Source organism: Jaculus jaculus, chromosome 20 (assembly GCF_020740685.1).
Source record: "Jaculus jaculus isolate mJacJac1 chromosome 20, mJacJac1.mat.Y.cur, whole genome shotgun sequence".
Taxonomy (NCBI): Eukaryota; Metazoa; Chordata; class Mammalia; order Rodentia; family Dipodidae; genus Jaculus; species Jaculus jaculus.
In genome coordinates this window covers 13,332,558-13,350,461 of record NC_059121.1, presented here as the reverse complement: position 1 = coordinate 13,350,461, position 17,904 = coordinate 13,332,558, and the positions used below count along the sequence as shown (strand labels likewise).

Here is a 17,904-nt window from a genome sequence, read left to right as displayed (position 1 = left end):
TGCAAGTGCACCTGGGTATTCGCTCAGACAGCTACCTCTTAGGTTTCACTTTTCCTCCCCTCCTGAATGCATGGTTTCTTTTCCAACACCAACAACGTGTCATGTAACTCAGTTCATCCTGTTGCTGCCTGTTTTGTATGGGCTCAGTCCCACATGACAGCCCTCACTCCAACAGCGGGTGGAAAGTGGTGGATCTCCAGAAGACTCAGTATACTGTCCAACTGGGTTACAAATTTGTGGATTCCTATAAATCTCCCTCTCAGGAATTCAAGAATGAAAATTTAGCCTGATGTGCTGGTGCAGGCCTTTAATCCCAGCACTTGGGAGGTTGATGTAAGAGGACTGCTGTGAGTTTGAAGCCAGCCTGAGACAAATTCCAGGTCAGCCTGGCCTAGAGCAAGACCCTACCTCAAAAAATAAAAAATTAGGACTTCCGGTTAAGATGGTGGCGTAGGTACCACGCCAAAGCAGCCTGGGGGAGAAAAGACCAAAAAAACTCAGCAAAATACACACTTTTACTAAAAAGTGAGGTGTATAGGAAATTGAAGCGGCAGCGGAGAAGTAGGAGAGATCCAGAGCGTCCAGAGCCCGCACAGGCCGGCAAAAGCAGCTCCGGCAGCTCTGCCAACCGCCGGGGGGCAGCACAACAGAAAGCCGCCAGGCTCGGCTCCAGCCGCGGGAAAAGCCAGGCGCGGGCGCTTCCCTCACACCGCGCTCTCTGCACCTCGGGAAACGTGAGGGGAGAGCGGCAGTGAGCAGTGGAGGAGCAGACTGCGAGGTAGAACACGTGGAGCAGCGAGAGAACCAGAGCAGCTGCGGCTCCCTCCCCTCCCCCACCACCTGAGTCCAGCTCCGGCGAACAGAGCAGCGGCCTGGGACCCGGCCATGCCAACTTGGGACGACAGCGGGACCCAAGCAGGAACAGAGTCTTGTAGCAACATCAGCGGCACTGGTAACAGAGGCCCCAACAGCAGCAGATCCAGTAACGGCAGCAGCAGCAGTGGACCCAGCAGCAGCAGCTTCAGCAGCAGTGGCTCCAGAAGTGGCAGCTACAGCAGCAGCAGCAGCAGCAGAGGCAGCAGCAGCAATGGGCCCAGCAGCAGCAGCTTTAGCTGCTGACAGACCCAGCAGAGGAAGCTTTTGCAGCAGCAGTTCCAGCAGCGGGGGTGCTGATCTGCAGGGCCACAGTTGCCAGGCTCGGTTTACCCGACAGGAAAAGCCAGTGCCCAGCTCCAGAAATCAGAACAGCAGCCTGATGACAAGGCAGCAACTTGACTGAGACCAAAATTATCCAAGGTAACTGGGATTGCCCCAGGGAAGGGTCTCACTTGGTCACAAGCTGACTTGGATCCCTCAACAGACCTGAAATCTTAACCTCTATGTTGATAGAGGATCTGGTTTTTATAATAACTACTCTGGCATACATACTTGGGGCTGTTTTTGATTGAATGGGTACAGTGTTTTGTTAACTTTTAGAATCTACCTGTATTTTATTCCACTCAGACTACTTGAATATTCCCATAGCAGGGAAACTCAACACCTAGGAGCACCTTTGTAGATACTCTGAGAGTCTTAAGAGCCACACCTAACACTGTAAGTTCCTACCCTGAAAATATATAACATCAAATCAATTGATACAGCTAAGAATACCCAGCTAGCTAGAAAATCCAAGCATTAACTTAATCCAAGATGCAAAAATAGGGCTGGAGAGATGGCTTAGTGGTTAAGTGCTTGCCTGTGAAGCCTAAGGACCCTGGTTCGAGGCTCGGTTCCCCAGGTCCCACGTTAGCCAGATGCACAAGGGGGCGCACACGTCTGGAGTTCGTTTGCAGAGGCTGGAAGCCCTGGCGTGCCCATTCTGTCTCTCTCCCTCTATCTGTCTTTCTCTCTGTGTCTGTCGCTCTCAAATAAATAAATTTAAAAAAATTAAAGATGCAAAAATAGATACATTATAACACAAGAAACACTAAAAAGCAAGACGATATAAATTCACCTAAAAGTATTAATGCATCAGAAATGACCTCCAGTGAGAACGAGTTAGAGGAAATGCCTGAGAAAGATTTCAAAAGAATGATTGTAAATATGTTCAAAGAAGTCAGAGAACAAATCAAAGGAGTTAAAGAGGAACTTAAAGAGGAAATCAAAGAAGATGCAGGACACCAATTTCATGAAATAAAGAAGGTAATATAAGACATAAATAAGGAAATAGAAATTACTAGCAATGAAGAACACCGTTAATGAAACAAAAAACTCTGTAGAAAATCTCACCAGTAGAATGGATGAAGGAGAGGACAGAATATCTAAGCTAGAAGACCAGGTGGCAGATCTAATACAGTCCAACAAAGAGAAAGACAAACTTATAGAAAAGTATGAGTGGGAATTTCAAGATATTTGGGACACTATGAAAAGATCAAATGTAAGAATTCAGGGCATAGTAGAAGGAGAAGAATTCCACTCCAAAGGCATAGTAGGCATCTTCAACAAAATCATAGAAGAAAATTTCCCCCAAATTGGGAAAGACCTGCCAATGCAGATACAGGAAGCCTTTAGAACCCCAGCCAGACAAAACCTGGAAAGAACCTCTCCTAGCCATATTATAATCAAACTTCCAAACACACACACCAAAGAAAAAATATTGAAAGCAGTTAGAGAGAAAAATCAAGTTACTTATAAAAGCAAGCCCATCAAGATTACAGCAGATTATTCAACACAAACTTTTAAAGCCAGAAGGGCTTGGAGTGATATATTCCAAGTTCTGAAAGATAACAACTGTCAACCAAGGTTACTTTATCCTGCAAAGTTATCCATTCAAATAGACGGAGAAATAAGGACATTCCATGACAAAAGCAGGTAAAAGGAGTATATGAAGACAAAACCAGCTCTACAGAAAATATTTGATAGAATCCTCCATGCTGAGGAAAAGGAAAAGCACACATATAAGGAACCTAGAAAAAGCAAGCAATACTCAAATACTAGTTAACAGAAGAGAGCACAGGTAGAACTGGAACCACAAAAAAAAAAAGGCAAACGTAAATACACACTTTTCAATAATATCTCTTAATATCAATGGCCTCAATGCCCCAACAAAAAGATATAGGTTTGAAGACTTGGTTAAAAAGCAGGATCCTACAATTTGTTGTCTCCAAGAAACTCACCTTTCTACAAAGGATAGACATTATCTTAGAGTGAAAGGTTGGAAGACGGTGTTTCAAGCAAATGGGCCTAGAAAAAAAGCAGGGGTTGCTATCCTAATATCTGACAAGGTAGACTTTAGTCCAACGTTAGTCAAGAAAGATAAAGAAGGTCACTTTATATTGATTAAGGGCACACTCCAACAGGAGGATATTACAATCCTAAACATATATGCACCTAACATGGGGGCTCCCAAATTCATCAAACAAACATTATTAGAACTAAGGTCACAGATAACACCAAACACAGTGGTAATGGGTGACTTTAACACCCCACTCTCATCAACTGACAGGTCATCTCGGGAAAAAATAAACAGAGAGGCATCTGGACTAAATGAGGTCATAGAAGGAATGGACCTAACAGATATATACAGGACATTTCATCCAAAGGCTGCAGAATATACATTCTTTTCAGTAGCACATGGAACAGTCTCTAAAATATACCATATATTAGGACACAAAGCAAATCTTAACAAATTCAGGAAAATTGAAATAATTCCTTGCATTCTATCTGACCACAATGGAAGTAAACTAAAAATCAGTAGCAAGAAAGGATATAGAGCATACACAAAATCATGGAAACTAAACAATACACTACTAAAGGATGAATGGGTCAATGAAGAAATTAAGAAGGAAATCAAAAAATTTATAGAGTCAAACGATAATGAGAATACAACATATCAAAATCTCTGGGACACAATGGAGGCAGTTTTAAGAGGTAAATTTATAGCCTTAAGTGCATATACTAAGGAATTAGAAAGGTCGCAAGTAAACGACCTAATGCTTCACCTTAAAGCCTTGGAAAAAGAAGAACAAGGCAAACCAAAAATCAGTAGGCGGGAAGAAATGATAAAGATTAGGGCAGAAATTAATGAAATAGAAACAAACAAACAAAAAAAAAAAAAACAATCCAAAGAATTAATGAAACAAAGAGTTGGTTCTTTGAAAGGAGAAACAAGATTGATAAACCCTTAGCAAGTCTGACCAAAAGAAAGAGGGAAGAGACACAAATTAATAAAATCAGAGATGAAAAAGGTAACATCAACAGATTCCAGAGAAATTAAAAAAAATCATAGTGACATACTATAAAAGCATATACTCCAGAAAGTATGAAAATCTGAAACAAATGGATGCTTTCCTTGATTTATATGACCTACCTAAATTAAATCAAAATGAGATTAATCACTTAAATAGACCTATAACAAACATGGAGATCCAAACAGTTATCAATAATCTCCCAACTAAAAAAAGCCCAGGCCCAGATGGATTCACTGCTGAATTTTACCAGACCTTTAAGGAAGAGCTAACACCACTGCTTTTTAAGCTTTTCCAGGAAATAGAAAAAGGAGGAATTCTACCAAACTCCTTCTATGAGGCCAGCATCACCCTGATACCAAAACCTGGCAAAGATAGAACAAAAAAAGAAAATTACAGACCAATCTCCCTCATTAACATAGATGCAAAAATTCTCAACAAAATATTGGCAAAAAGATAGATCACAGATGAGCCTAAATAATGGCACCAAACTGCCTGTATTTATTGAAAAGAAAACTAATAAATTAAATTTAAAAAAAAAGGAGTTACATATAAAAAAAAAAAAAGAGTATAATTGCTCAAGTCAGCTTTATTAGGATAGACCTTAGGCTTAGCTACCACCTACTTGTGCTGTCTTCAGCAAGGTAAAGAATTTCTTTCCCCTTAATTTTATTATTGTAAATGGAGGGGCAAAAATGCTTTCTTTGCTTTGTGTGCATATTTGATGACATTGTACCTATAGTGCCTTATCACAGTTACCTGTCATATAATATAGGATACATTTGTGTATGAACAATAGTAATAGTGACAGATATTATTATATTGTTTTGATTAAAATAATATTTGTCAAACAAATAGGTTTTGGTTAGAAACAAAGTATGTTTTAATAAGTTATTCATTGCTTTAAATTTTTATGCCTATTGTATTTCATAGTTTATTCAGGTTACTATCACAAAATACAAAATTTGTCATAAAAAAATATTGGCAAACAAAATACAAGAGTATATCAAAAAGATCATTCACCCTGACCAAGTAAACTTTATCCCAGAGATGCAGGGATGGTTCAATATATGCAAATCTATAAATGTAATACATTATATAAATGGGTTGAAGGACAAAAATCACATGATCCTCTTATTGGACACAGAGAAAGCATTTGACAAAATTCAACATCCCTTCATGATAAAAGTCCTACAGAGACTGGGAATAGAAGGAACATATCTCAATATAATAAAAGCTATTTATGACAAGCCTACAGCCAACACATTACTAAATGGGGAAAAACTGGAAGCTTTTCCACTAAAACACTAAGACAAGGGTGTCCACTATCCCCACTTATTTAATATAGTTTTGGAAGTCTTAGCCATAGCAATAAGGCAAGAGACACACATAAAATGCATACAAATTGGAAAGGCAGAAATCAAGTTATCATTATTTGCAGGTGATATGATTCTATACATAAAGGACCCTACAAACTCTACTAGCAAACTGTTAGAGCTGATCAAAACCTACAGCCATGTAGCAGGATACAAAATAAATACACAGAAATCAGTAGCCTTCATATATGCTAGCAACAAACACACAGAGGATGAAATCAGAGAATCACTCTCGTTTACAGTTGCATCAAAAAAAATAAAGTACCTTGGAATAAACCTAACCAAGGAAGTAAAGAATCTATACAATGAGAACTTTAGAACACTCAAGTGAGAAATTGCAGAAAACACTAGAAAGTAGAGAAACATCCCTTGTTCCTGGATTGGAACAATCAATATTGTGAAAATGGCAATCTTACCAAAAGCAATCTACACATTTAATGCAATCCCTATCAAAATTCCAAAAGCATTCTTCATGGAAATAGAAAAAACAATCCAAAAATTCATTTGGAACCACAAAAAACCTCAGATATCTAAAATAATACTGAGCAACAAAAATAAGGCTGGTGGTATCACCATACCTGATTTTAACCTATACTACAGAGTCATAGTAACAAAAATAGCATGGTACTGGCACAAAAACAGACATGTAGATCAGTGGAACAGAATAGAGGACCCAGATGTAAGCCCAAGTAGCTATAGCCACCTGATATTCGATAAAAAATGCCCAAAATACTCATTGGAGAAAAGACAGCCTCTTCAGCAAATGGTGTTGGGAAAACTGGATATATATCTGCAGAAGGATGAAAATAGATTCTTCTCTCTCACCATGCACAAGAATTAAGTCCAAATGGATTAAAGACCTTAACATCAGACCTGAAACTAAAGCTGCTAGAGGAAAAAGTAGGGGAAACCCTCCAACATATTGGTCTTGGCAAAGACTTTCTGAATACAACCCCAATTGCTCAGGCAATAAAACCACAGATTAATCCCTGGGACCTCATGAAATTACAAAGATTTTGCTCTGCAAAGGACACAGTGAAAAAAGCAAAGAGGCAACCCACAGAATGGGAAAAATCTTCGCCACCTATATATCGGATAGAGGATTGATATCTAGGATATACAAAGAACTCAAAAAGTTAAATAATAAGGAATCAAACAAGCCAATCAAAAAATGGGCTGTGGAGCTAAATAGAGCATTCTCAAAGGAAGAAATACGAATGGCATATAAGCATCTAAAAAAATGTTCTACGTCACTAGTCATCAGGGAAATGCAGATTAAAACTACATTGAGATTCCATCTCACTCCTGTCAGATTGGCCACCATCATGAAAACAAATGATCATAAATGTTGGCGGGGATGTGGAAAAAGAGGAACCCTTCTACACTGCTGGTGGGAATGCAATCTGGTCCAGCCATTGTGGAAATCAGTGTGGAGGTTCCTAAAACAGCTAAAGATTGATCTACCATATGACCCAGCTATAGCACTTCTAGGCATATATCTGACGGAATCATCTCACTTCCTTAGAAGAACGTGCTCAACCATGTTTATTGCTGCTCAATTTATAATAGCCGTAAATGGAACCAGCCTAGATGTCCCTCAACTGGTGAGTGGATAATGAAGATGTGGCACATTTATACAATGGAGTTCTACTCAGCTGTAAAGAAAAATGAAGTCATAAAATTTGCAGAAAAATGGATGGACCTGGAAAGGATTATACTAAGTGAGGTAACCCAGGCCCAGAAAGCCAAATGCCACATGTTCTCTCTCATATGTGGATACTAGCTACAGATGATTGGGCTTCTGCATGAGAATGAAAATACTTAGTAGCAGAGGCCAGTAAGTTAAAAAGAAGACATAGGGCTGGAGAGATGGCTTAGTGGTTATGCGCTTGCCTGTGAAGCCTAAGGACCCTGGATCGAGACTCGGTTCCCCAGGTCCCACGTTAGCCAGATGCACATGGGGGTGCATGCGTCTGGAGTTCGTTTGCAGTGGCTGGAAGCCCTGGTGCGCCCATTCTCTCTCTCTCCCTCTATCTGTCTTTCTCTCTGTGTCTGTTGCTCTCAAATAAATAAATAAACAAAAAATATTTTTTAAAAAAAAAGGAGACATAATGGGAAGAGAAAGGAAGGGAGGAGGGTACTTAATAGGTTGATATTGTATATATGTAAGTACAATGATTGTGATGGGGAGGTAATATGATGGAGAATGGAATTTCAAAGGAGAAAGTGTGTGGGGGGGAATTAACTTGGGATTTTTTTATAATCATGGAAAATGCTAATAAAAATAAAAAATAATAATTAAAAATTAAAAGTAACATTAAATTCTCTACAAGGACTCACAGGACTCTGAAAAACATTTTAATTATCATGATCATTTTATACAAGGGTAACACTGAAGCACAGGCAGGTAAGCAGGGCAAGGTCCGGAGGGCAGACGTGGAGTTTATGGGGTCTTGCTCCATACGTAGCTCCCGGCATCTAGATGTCTTCACTGCCCTGGAAGCTTCCCGAGCACCATCCTGGATGAGGGGTTTTTATACCACATTCTTTTTCCTCTTTCCTTCTTTCTTTGAGAACTTTATTACATGAAAATACTGCAAGTGTCCCCACTTCCATGCCCACATTCCACTGAAGGTCCTCCTCAGTGGGGTTGTCAGTAATCACTGTGGCGTCATGAATGCACCAGTCAGTCTCTGAGGTGAGGACCATGCCTCAGAGCACACATTGCCACCCAGTGACTCTTAACATTCTTTCTTTTAAAACTTTTTTGTTCATTTTTATTTATTTATTTGAGAGTGACAGGCAGAGAGAGAAAGAGGCAGAGTGAGAGAATGGGCATGCCAGGGCCTCCAGCCACTGCAAACGAACTCCAGACGTGTGCGCCCCCTTGTGCATCTGGCTAACCTGGGTCCTGTGGAATCGAGCCTCGAACTGGGGTCCTTAGGCTTCACAGGCAAGCGCTTAACTGCTAAGCCATCTCTCCAGCTGGAACATTCTTGAAGCTCCCTCTCCTGAAATGTCCCCTGAGACTTGGAGGGTGTGTCGTAAGTCACCGTTAGTGCTGAGCTCTTGGCAGCCTCTGATTTTCCTCTTGGGTGAGTTTTGAGTCTCCTCAGTGTCTGCCGCCATCTCCCTGGAGCAGGTTGTCAGGCCAGCAGTGAGAGCACCACGCGTGTTTAACCCTCCACTTTCTTTGTTTCCTGGATCCTGGCAGGTGTGATAGAGATGACAGATCTCTGGGTAGGCAGTTGTCTGCCTTCTCATGCTGGATTTTGAGTGTCCCCATATACCTTTACATAGGCATGACTGAGTACAGGAGTGGCCAATCAAAGATGAACTCAGTTGTTCAGCCCCTCTCCCTTTCCTGGTGGTGGGAGGCAGCACAGGTGAAGGAAGTCGCTGCCACCAGATAATTTCCCTAGGCTTTAGGAGCTCTGCATCAGAATACGGGACAAAGGCCAGACGCACTTATTTTAAAAATTTTTTTTAAGTTTTTTGTTTTTTTTTTAAATTAATTTATTTGAGAGCGACAGGCAGAGAGAAAAAGAGGAAGACAGACAGAGAGAATGGGCACGCCAGGGCCTCCAGCCACTGCAAACGAACTCCAGACCAGTGTGCCCCCTTGTGCATCTGGCTAATGTGGGCCCTGGGTAATCGAGCCTCAAACTGGGGTCCTTAGGCCTCACAGGCAAGCGCTTAACCACTAAGCCATCTCTCCAGCCCTAAAAAAAAAAAAAAAAAAAAATTATGTATTTATTTGCAAACAGAGACATACAAAGAGAGAGATAGATGTAGAGAAAGTGAGAACAAGAGTGAGAATGAGAGAGAGAGAGAAAGAGAGAGAGAGAAAGAGAGAGAGAGAGAGAGAGAGAGAGAATGTGTCTGCAAGGGCCCCAGCCACTATAAATGAGCTCTAGATACATGTGCCACTTTGTGCATATGGCATTACCTGAGTACCAGGGAATCAAACACAGGCCATTACACTTTGCAGGCAAAAGCCTTAACTGCTAAGCCATTTCTCCAAGCCCCCGATATATTTCTTTAAAAAATTTATTTATTTATTTATTTTATTTTATTTAGAGAGAGAGAGGATTGGCATTCCAGGGCCTTCAGCTGCTGCAAAGGAAGTCCAGACAGGAGCACCCCTTTGTGCGCATGTGCAACATTGCATCTATGTCAGTGTGCGTCTGCCTTACCTGGGACCTGGAGATTTGAACATGAGTTCTTAGACTTTGCAGAAAAGTGCCTTAACCACTAAGCAATCTCTCCAGCCCTCAAATACATTTCTTAAAATACCACAACACCTCAGTATGTTTACATGAGACCAGTGGCAGGGGAATTCTAGAGCGTTCTCAACCCTCATTTAGGGTATTGTTGACTCCCTGCCTATTTCCTGTTTTTGTATATTTTCCACATCCCCCAAGACACTGACCAGGAACCTCTGATTTGTCCTTCTTGGGTTATTCAGCGCAGAACTCCTTCCCCTGGGGCAGACTCCATCTCTCCCTCCTGGGAGCAAGCATACAGGGCATCAGAGTTGAGTGGCCTTACCACTTCCCGAAGGAAGACAGTAAGTCAGTGGCCAGAGTGAGCCTAAGTGGCCAAGGATCTCCTCCCTAACCCTTTCTGCAGGCATCCACTCCTCTTTCCAGCGCCACTTCCATTGGCCTGAGTTGCTGACCTCCTGTGCAGGAGAAAGGGTCATTGAGTGTCTAAGAAGACTTATTCGCTACCTAACAGCTGGGTCCTGTGACTCAGAAACACAAAATACCAGTTGAAGTGAGGTGGGGAGGCTGGAGGACCAACTTGAGTGAAACCCTCTGCATTAACCCCACTGTCCTCTCCCTGGGGCACAACTAAGACAAAACAAAAACAACCCAGGGCAAAGAAGGCTTTTCTTTGATGTTATTGAGAAATCTATTTGAAGCCCAAAACTCAGTCCCTCCTGGGTGGCCCCAGGCAGTCTCAAAGTCTCAGATGGTGAGGGCTCCAAGCCCACATTGGTTTATTTGAAAATCCATGTTTAGGTCCCAGCATGTGGCAATGTGCTCCACTCTGATGACACTTTTTCGTTTCTAATAATAGAGCAGATGAAGTAATATTGCAATTGATGTTCTGGGGGATTTGATTGGATAAGTGCATAAACTGTGGAGGGGAGCGGGAGGGGGGTGTAGGGAAGGAGGTTGCATGCACGCATCACATTAGTATTCCCGTCCTATCAATGTGCCTGGCCGACACCAACGTCAGCCGGACCGACTCCCTGCGTCTGCCAGTCCCGCCACGGATTCATTTGGGATCTTTCAACAGCCCAGCCCGGGGAGGAGAGAGCGGGGGATCCAGGGCGCGGATTGGAGCCCGTCGCCTGCCGCGGGGAGGGGACCGGCTCGCCCTTTGCAGGCCTGGCGACAGTTGGAGGCAGAGGGAGAGACGGAGAGCACGGCGCCGCGGGGAAGACACCTCCCGTCCCCCCATCCCAGCTCCGGGAGCATCCCCCATCCCTGGATGGCAACTCCGAGGCGCCGGGCAGCGCGTTTCTCGTCGCTCGGCCCCGCGCTCCGTGCCGAGAGGAAGACGGTGCGAGCCCGCGCCGGCGCCCGGCTCCCGGGACGGGGTCGCAGAGGCTGCTGCTGAACAGAACTTGATCTCGCCCCTTCCTCCCCCTCCTCCTCCTCATCCTCCTCCTCCTCCTCGCTGCTGCTGCTGCTGCTAGCGGAAGGAAGCGATGCTGCACCGCACAGCCAGCGCGGCCGCAGCTCTCCTTCAAGCTGAAGGTTACCCACCCGCGCAGCCAGCCCCGACCGCGTGAGCGAGCGCGCGCCTCGGGTCCCACCCCGGGACCGGGCTCCGAGCCCCCCGACCGTTGCCTGCAGGGCAAACCACCCGGGCGCCCCCGCCGCCCCTCCCCACACCGCCCCGCGCGCCCCGGGCGCTCTGCACCAGCGGCTTCGGCTTGGTGGATGTGTATGCATGAGTTCTGCACCGAACGGGCGCAAAAAGCGCCCCAGCCGGTCCACCCGCTCCTCGATCTTCCAGATCAGCAAACCTCCGCTGCAGAGCGGGGACTGGGAGCGCAGGGGCAGCGGCTCCGAAAGCGCCCACAAAACCCAACGAGCCCTGGACGACTGCAAGATGGTGGGTGAAAAAAAAAAAAAAAGCTGCATTTTAAAAAATGTTATTATTGTTTTTATTTAAGAGAGGGGACTGGGAGAGTCGTGCATTTTAATCGTTTGCCTGGGTGCCAGCCACTCCCCACCGCCAGCTTCTCCATGCCGATCACGTGCACGGCGGACTATTTTTAAATCTGCGCTCCTCCACACGAGGGGTGACACCCAGGTCGCAATGGCCCTGCGGAGAGGAGTGTCGTGGCCCGGGTGCCTCGGGCGTCAGAGGCTATAAGTTAGGCTTCTAACTCCCAGAAGAACGGTGGATGTTAAAAGACAGGGTGAAATTGGCCCCCTCGCCGGGGAGCGAGGCTTGGGGGAGGGCGGGAGGCGGGGGTGCTGCCCGTGGCGACACAGTCACAAACAAACCCAAACAGAGCGCACCGAGGCGACCACGGGTCCCAGCGCCCGAGGCTGTGGCCGGTCTTCAGGGCAGGTCCCGAGCCAGAGGCGAGCAATCGCCGGCAGGAGGTGAAAGGGTTGTTGTATTTTTGCTTTTCCTCCCCTCGCCGCTTGTAATTCACATTCCAGCAGTAGCAGAGGGGACATCTGTATGGGGGTCCCAGCAGCGTGACTTGGAGTGGCGTGACAGCTCTCCAAATACGTTCTCGCTCCTCGGAGGAAACGGAGTCTGAGCGTGGGGGGGCGGGGGGCGGAGGAGGGCGTGCAGAGTAGGCGTGCAAACGAAGCTTTCACGGGCCAACTTGCCTATGGAAGACAAATGCTTACTTGGGTTAAAGAGACTGCACATCTTTGTGCCTCAAGCTTTAAAACAGTCCAAAGGCTCCTTAGCAGGGGGAGATCTGGGTCGCTGGCTCTGGGGTCAGTGGAATCTCGTTTATGCGCACCGAAATAGGAAACTTTCAGATGAGAAATGTTTGGTGAAAGAAACTGGCTTTTTTTTTTCCAGCTTGTCCAAGAGTTCAACACTCAAGTGGCCCTGTACCGAGAGTTGGTCATTTCTATTGGGGACGTCTCGGTCAGCTGCCCCTCACTACGGGCGGAAATGCACAAGACAAGAACCAAAGGTTGTGAAATGGCCCGTCAGGCACACCAAAAGCTGGCTGCCATCTCAGGGTAGGACCCTCTGGCCCTTGTGTGGTTAATTCCTGTACATGATGCATGGATGCGAACAGAATGTTACGGTGGTGGCCAAGGGCCTCAGGGTGGTCTCGGCAAATCGAAGGCCTTCACTCGTCACTGGAGAGGCATTCTCCAGAGAGCTAAACGCAAACTATAGGCCAAGCCACAGTGTGAAAGCTATGTCATGGAGATGATGATGATGAAGATAGATAAATAGATAGATAAAGGAAATATGTGTGTGTGTGTGTGTGTGTGTATGTAGTTTTAGTCAATGTCATTTTTACAAAATTTAACTTTCAGTTTGTTGGCTACCTATTGGAATTTGGGGCTTAAAATATCGGTGGAAGGGAATGTTTGGGCAGCAAAGTAAAGTTAAGTCATCATGTTCGAAGATTATTTTGTCATCTGCCGCTAAACAAAATGCCTGTGCTGTAGAGAGAAAATCTGCTAAATCCCAGATTTGCCAAACTATTTATACCATGGGATAAATTCCTATGATGCTGCTTAAAATAAAATCACTAAAATAAAATCTTGAATATAAATTACTCTCTTTACTATAGTGATATGAAAGGGAAGTTTTAACATACATTTTTTTTTAAAAAGGTTTTTACAGATTGAAGAAACTCATAAATACAAGTTGACCTAAGCTAGGTGTGTCCCCTCTCCTGAATTCCTTATCACAATTTATGAATTCTCATGTCCATGTATGGTTGGTTTTCTTTTCTTTCTTTCCTTCCCTTCTTCTTTCCTTCCTCCCTTTCTCCCTCCCTCCCTCCCTCCCTCCCTCCCTCCCTTCCTCTCTCTCTCTCTCTTCTCTCTCTCTCTCTCTCCTCCCTTTCTTTCTTCCTCCCTTCCTCTCTCTCGCTCTCTCTCTCTCTCTTTCTTTCTTAGGCAGGGTCTCACTCTAGCCCAGGCTGGCCTTGAACTCACAGTGATCCTTCTGTCTTGGCCTCCAGAGTGCTGGGTTCCTGTAAAGTGATAATAAGTGAGTAAAAAGTTCTCTCCTGGGCCCCCATCTTGATCTCAGCATTAAAAAGTTAGCCACTGTTGTCAAGTTCAGCTCTTAGAGGAAGACAATTCGGGAATCCTGTACCAATACTCTGAGTGCTTGCTTCAGCCATGACATAACCTTTATCCATTTATTTGAGCTACTGGGCTTTATTGCGGCAGATGTGTAGATTAACCCAATCACTGGCTAATGTTGCAAATGGATCACTTGGGAAACAGAACTACCTTCCCCCTTCATCATCTTTAATGCCAATAACATATTGTTACTGTTACTGGAATATCAAGAGTAGCGAATCACATTGTCTGTCTCAGTAACTAGCTTACACTTGACGACAGGCATTTTACATCATGAAAAAGAAAAAGATATATTCATGTCTGTAAGTGAGAGATAAAGTATGTTGCAGACTTGTTTTATTTAAGAGCAATATTGGGAAATTTTATCCCTTTTCTAAGTATTATGCTGTATTTAACAGGAAGTAGATCTGGGAAGTGACAGCGAAGTATTTCAGGAAATGCGGCTGTGCTAAAGCTGAGACAAGGAGAAAAATGCCGAACACAAAGCTGGAGAGATGGCTTAGCAGTGAAAGCACTTGCCTGCAAAGCCAACAGGCACAAGTTCTATTCCCCAGGACCCAAATAAGCCAGATGCACAAGGTGGCACATGCGTCCGGAGTTTGTTTGCAGAGGCTGAAGGCCCTGATGCGCCCATCCTCCCTTTAAAAATGTTTTTTTTGTTTATTTATGTATTTGAAAATTACAGACAGAGAAAGAGGCAGAGAGAGAGAGAGAGAGAAAGAGACAGACAGAGAGAGAATGGGCGCACCAGGGCCTCCAGCTATTGCAAAGGAACTCCAGACGCGTGCACCCCCTTATGCATCTGGCTAGTGTGGGTCCTGGGGAATGGAGCCTTGAACAGGGGTCCTTAGGCTTCACAGGCAAACGCTTAATGGCTAAGCCATCTCTCCAGCCTCATCCTCCCTTTCTTTATCTGCCTCTTTCTCTTTCTGTCCTTCTCCCTATTAAATAAATAAATAAACAAACTTAATTTTCAAAAAGTATGGAGAGAGTGAGTGAGGATGAAAGAAAGCAGGTTGGGACAGGGGCTTAGATGCTCAGGGTTGAGGGTGAGCATCCGACAATGTTGGGTACGGTGAGATCCAGTATCCTGTTAAGTTGAAATTCAAAATAAGGACATGTTCTTTCGCAGAAGGTGGAGCTCAGAATAGGAGCTCGGTTCACCTTATCTCTCTGTGCTCATGAAATTCAGCTCTTCTAAAGGTTGCTGAAAGAATCTAAAACTATTGGCTTAAAGTTTAGAGGGTATATAAGGTAGATTATATTTACCTAGCACTACTTTCATACCTGTTATCTGTGGGTTTACATTAATGGGGCCAATTTTATAAGAATTAGTAGGAAAATATGATATTCTTAGATTCCCCACAAACATAAAATTCTATAATAGTGTAGGATATAATTTGATATATTTTCACCTTAAAAATGATTAAATGCAATTTAATGTTCTTTATAAAAAACATGACAGTGATACAATTGAAAGAAATCCCTTTGCTTTGTTTGGTTTTTTTTTTTTTTTTTTGGTTTTTTGAGGTAGGGTCTCACTCTAGCCCAGGATGACCTGGAATTCACTATGTAGTCTCGGGGTGGCCTCGAACTCACGGTGATCCTCCTACCTCTGCCTCCCAAGTGCTGGGATTAAAGGCGTGCGCTACCACACCCAGCTTGAAAGAAATCCCTTTGGTTCCCCACCCTCTGAGCTCCGTTAATGAAGGAGGTGACTCCCTTTGGTGGAACTCCTTTTCGGATATTGCATATTATGTATCATTCCCAGCTTGATATAAAGGCTTGTAGGGAGGCTGCAAGAGTCACTAAACAGTTGGAGTCGGGTGAAAAGAGCAAAGAAGGTGGAAACGTAGGGAGAAATACTAGCTTTCTCGATTGCCCACTAAATATGGCCACAATTCAGCTAATTCATAGACTAGCTGTCTGAGCCGGGCGTGGTGGCGCACACCTTTAATCCCAGCGCTAAGGAGGCAGAGGTAGGAGGATCGCCATAAGTTCAAGGCCACCCTGAGATTGAATTCCAGGTCAGCCTGGGCTAGAGCAAAACCCCACCTTACAACCCCTTCTCCCCCCCAAAAAATAGCTCTCTGAGTTATCAGTTACCCTCATTCTACAAATGTGTGACTGATCAACTACCCACTACCCAGCTGAGAAGTGGTGTGGCTTAGCTGAGCCTCGCCTTTCCTTTCTCCTGCAGCCCGCACTCTTTGTCCACGCAGTGCTGACATTCACAAAGTTGTTGTGAAAAAACAAGAAGCTGCTATATACAAAGGAAAAGTATTACTCCTAAAATAGGGATGAACATCTAAAAATAAGCTAACTAAAAATCGTGAAGCAGCATATATTATATGACTCCATTTATATGAAACGTCCCCTAAAAGCAAATCTATAGGGACAGGAAGTAGATCAGCCTGACAGTGGTGGGAATAGATGATAGGTGAAGATGGGCTTGAGTGATCTTTCTGGGGTGATGGAAATGTTCCAGAACTGGATTGTGTACTCACTAAAAATCACTGCATTTCCTAATAAAAACGAGTTACCTTGCAGTAAGGATACCTGAATGAAAGTGTTATTTAGGGCTGGAGAGATGGCTTAGCGGTTAAGCGCTTGCCTGTGAAGCCTAAGGACCCCGGTTCGAGGCTCGGTTCCCCAGGTCCCACGTTAGCCAGATGCACAAGGGGGCGCACGCGTCTGGAGTTCATTTGCAGAGGCTGGAAGCCCTGGCGCGCCCATTCTCTCTCTCTTCCTCTATCTTTCTCTCTGTGTCTGTCGCTCTCAAATACATAAATAAAAAATTAAAAAAAAAGAAAGTGTTATTTAAAGGTATTGCTGTCTGTATGATTAACATTTAATTTTTTGCTGGTTTTTCTTTTAATAGGGGTAGTGTATAATGAAGGGACATGAGTTGTTGGGACAAAGTAAAAAATAAAGTTGGGTCTCCAAGCATTCATCAAGATGCCTGTTTAATAATTATCATCTAAATGCCAATGCTTTGTTATTTGTAGGAATATGGAGAAGATACAAGGCTGGGCTTGTGGAAGTAACCTCTTCTTAGAGTACAGCCAGATGTGGTCCAGACAGGGTGAAAGTAGACAGGGTATAAAGACAATGAGCAGGATGGGAAGAAAAAAAAACCAGTGACTTAAAACGAAGTCGCAGATGCTCCTTTCTTCTCATCCCTCGTGAATTGAAACCCTCCAAGGAGGCAGGGAGGTTGGTGACCAAAAAGCTGGAATCCAGCCTGTGTTTCTCACTGGTAGGCCCTGGGTAGAAGAGCCATCTTCACCCACACAATCAAACACTTCCTCATGTTGTGTTTTGTCAGGGGTTGTTCTAGTACAGCCTTTGCTTTCAAGATATCAAAGATCTGGACTGGTTCAAGCTGGTGAAGGGCTGATGTATGACACATGCCGGCGTTTATGCCTTTGTGGTTCAGATCCTTCCTGGATGAAGCTGGCAAAGACTTAGAGACCATTTGTGAGGATTGTCCCCAAACTTAAGACAGCAAGTCCTTCCTTCTGTGAAAATGTGGAAAGCCAAGTTATAAGGCAAGGCAAAGTAACACTGCTGCACATTGTTTAAGAGGGGTGTGTGTGGGCTGGAGAGATGGCTTAGCGGTTAAGCGCTTGCCTATGAAGCCTAAGGACCCTGGTTCGAGGCTCGGTTCCCCAGGTCCCACATTAGCCAGATGCACAAGGGGGCGCACGCGTCTGGAGTTTGTTTGCAGAGGCTGGAAGCCCTGGCGCGCCCATTCTCTCCCTCTCCCTCTATCTGTCTTTCTCTCTGTGTCTGTCACTCTCAAATAAATAAATAAAAATTTTTAAAAAATTTTAAAAAAAGAGGTGTGTGTGTGTGTGTGTGTGTGTGTGTGTGTGTGTGTGTGTTTTCATTCTTGCCTGCGTGTATAACAGGGCAGACAGCAGCCATGTCTCCTGGGACTTTTCTGGAATGACTGTGAGACACCTTCAGAGG

At 44.2% G+C, this 17,904-nt stretch overlaps 1 protein-coding gene across 1 annotated transcript in view; it reads left to right on the top strand.

Annotated features, from left to right (window-relative positions):
• Nucleotides 1-11,506: 11,506 nt before the first annotated feature.
• LOC101614943 (regulator of G protein signaling 7 binding protein) overlaps nucleotides 11,507-17,904 on the top strand; it is a 125,705-nt gene continuing 119,307 nt past the window's right edge. The window contains exons 1-2 of the mRNA XM_004671202.2: nucleotides 11,507-11,734; nucleotides 12,674-12,840. Of these exons, the coding sequence (XP_004671259.1) occupies nucleotides 11,570-11,734; nucleotides 12,674-12,840 (332 nt within the window). The 5' untranslated portion in view covers nucleotides 11,507-11,569. The remainder of the gene's footprint in view (nucleotides 11,735-12,673; nucleotides 12,841-17,904) is intronic.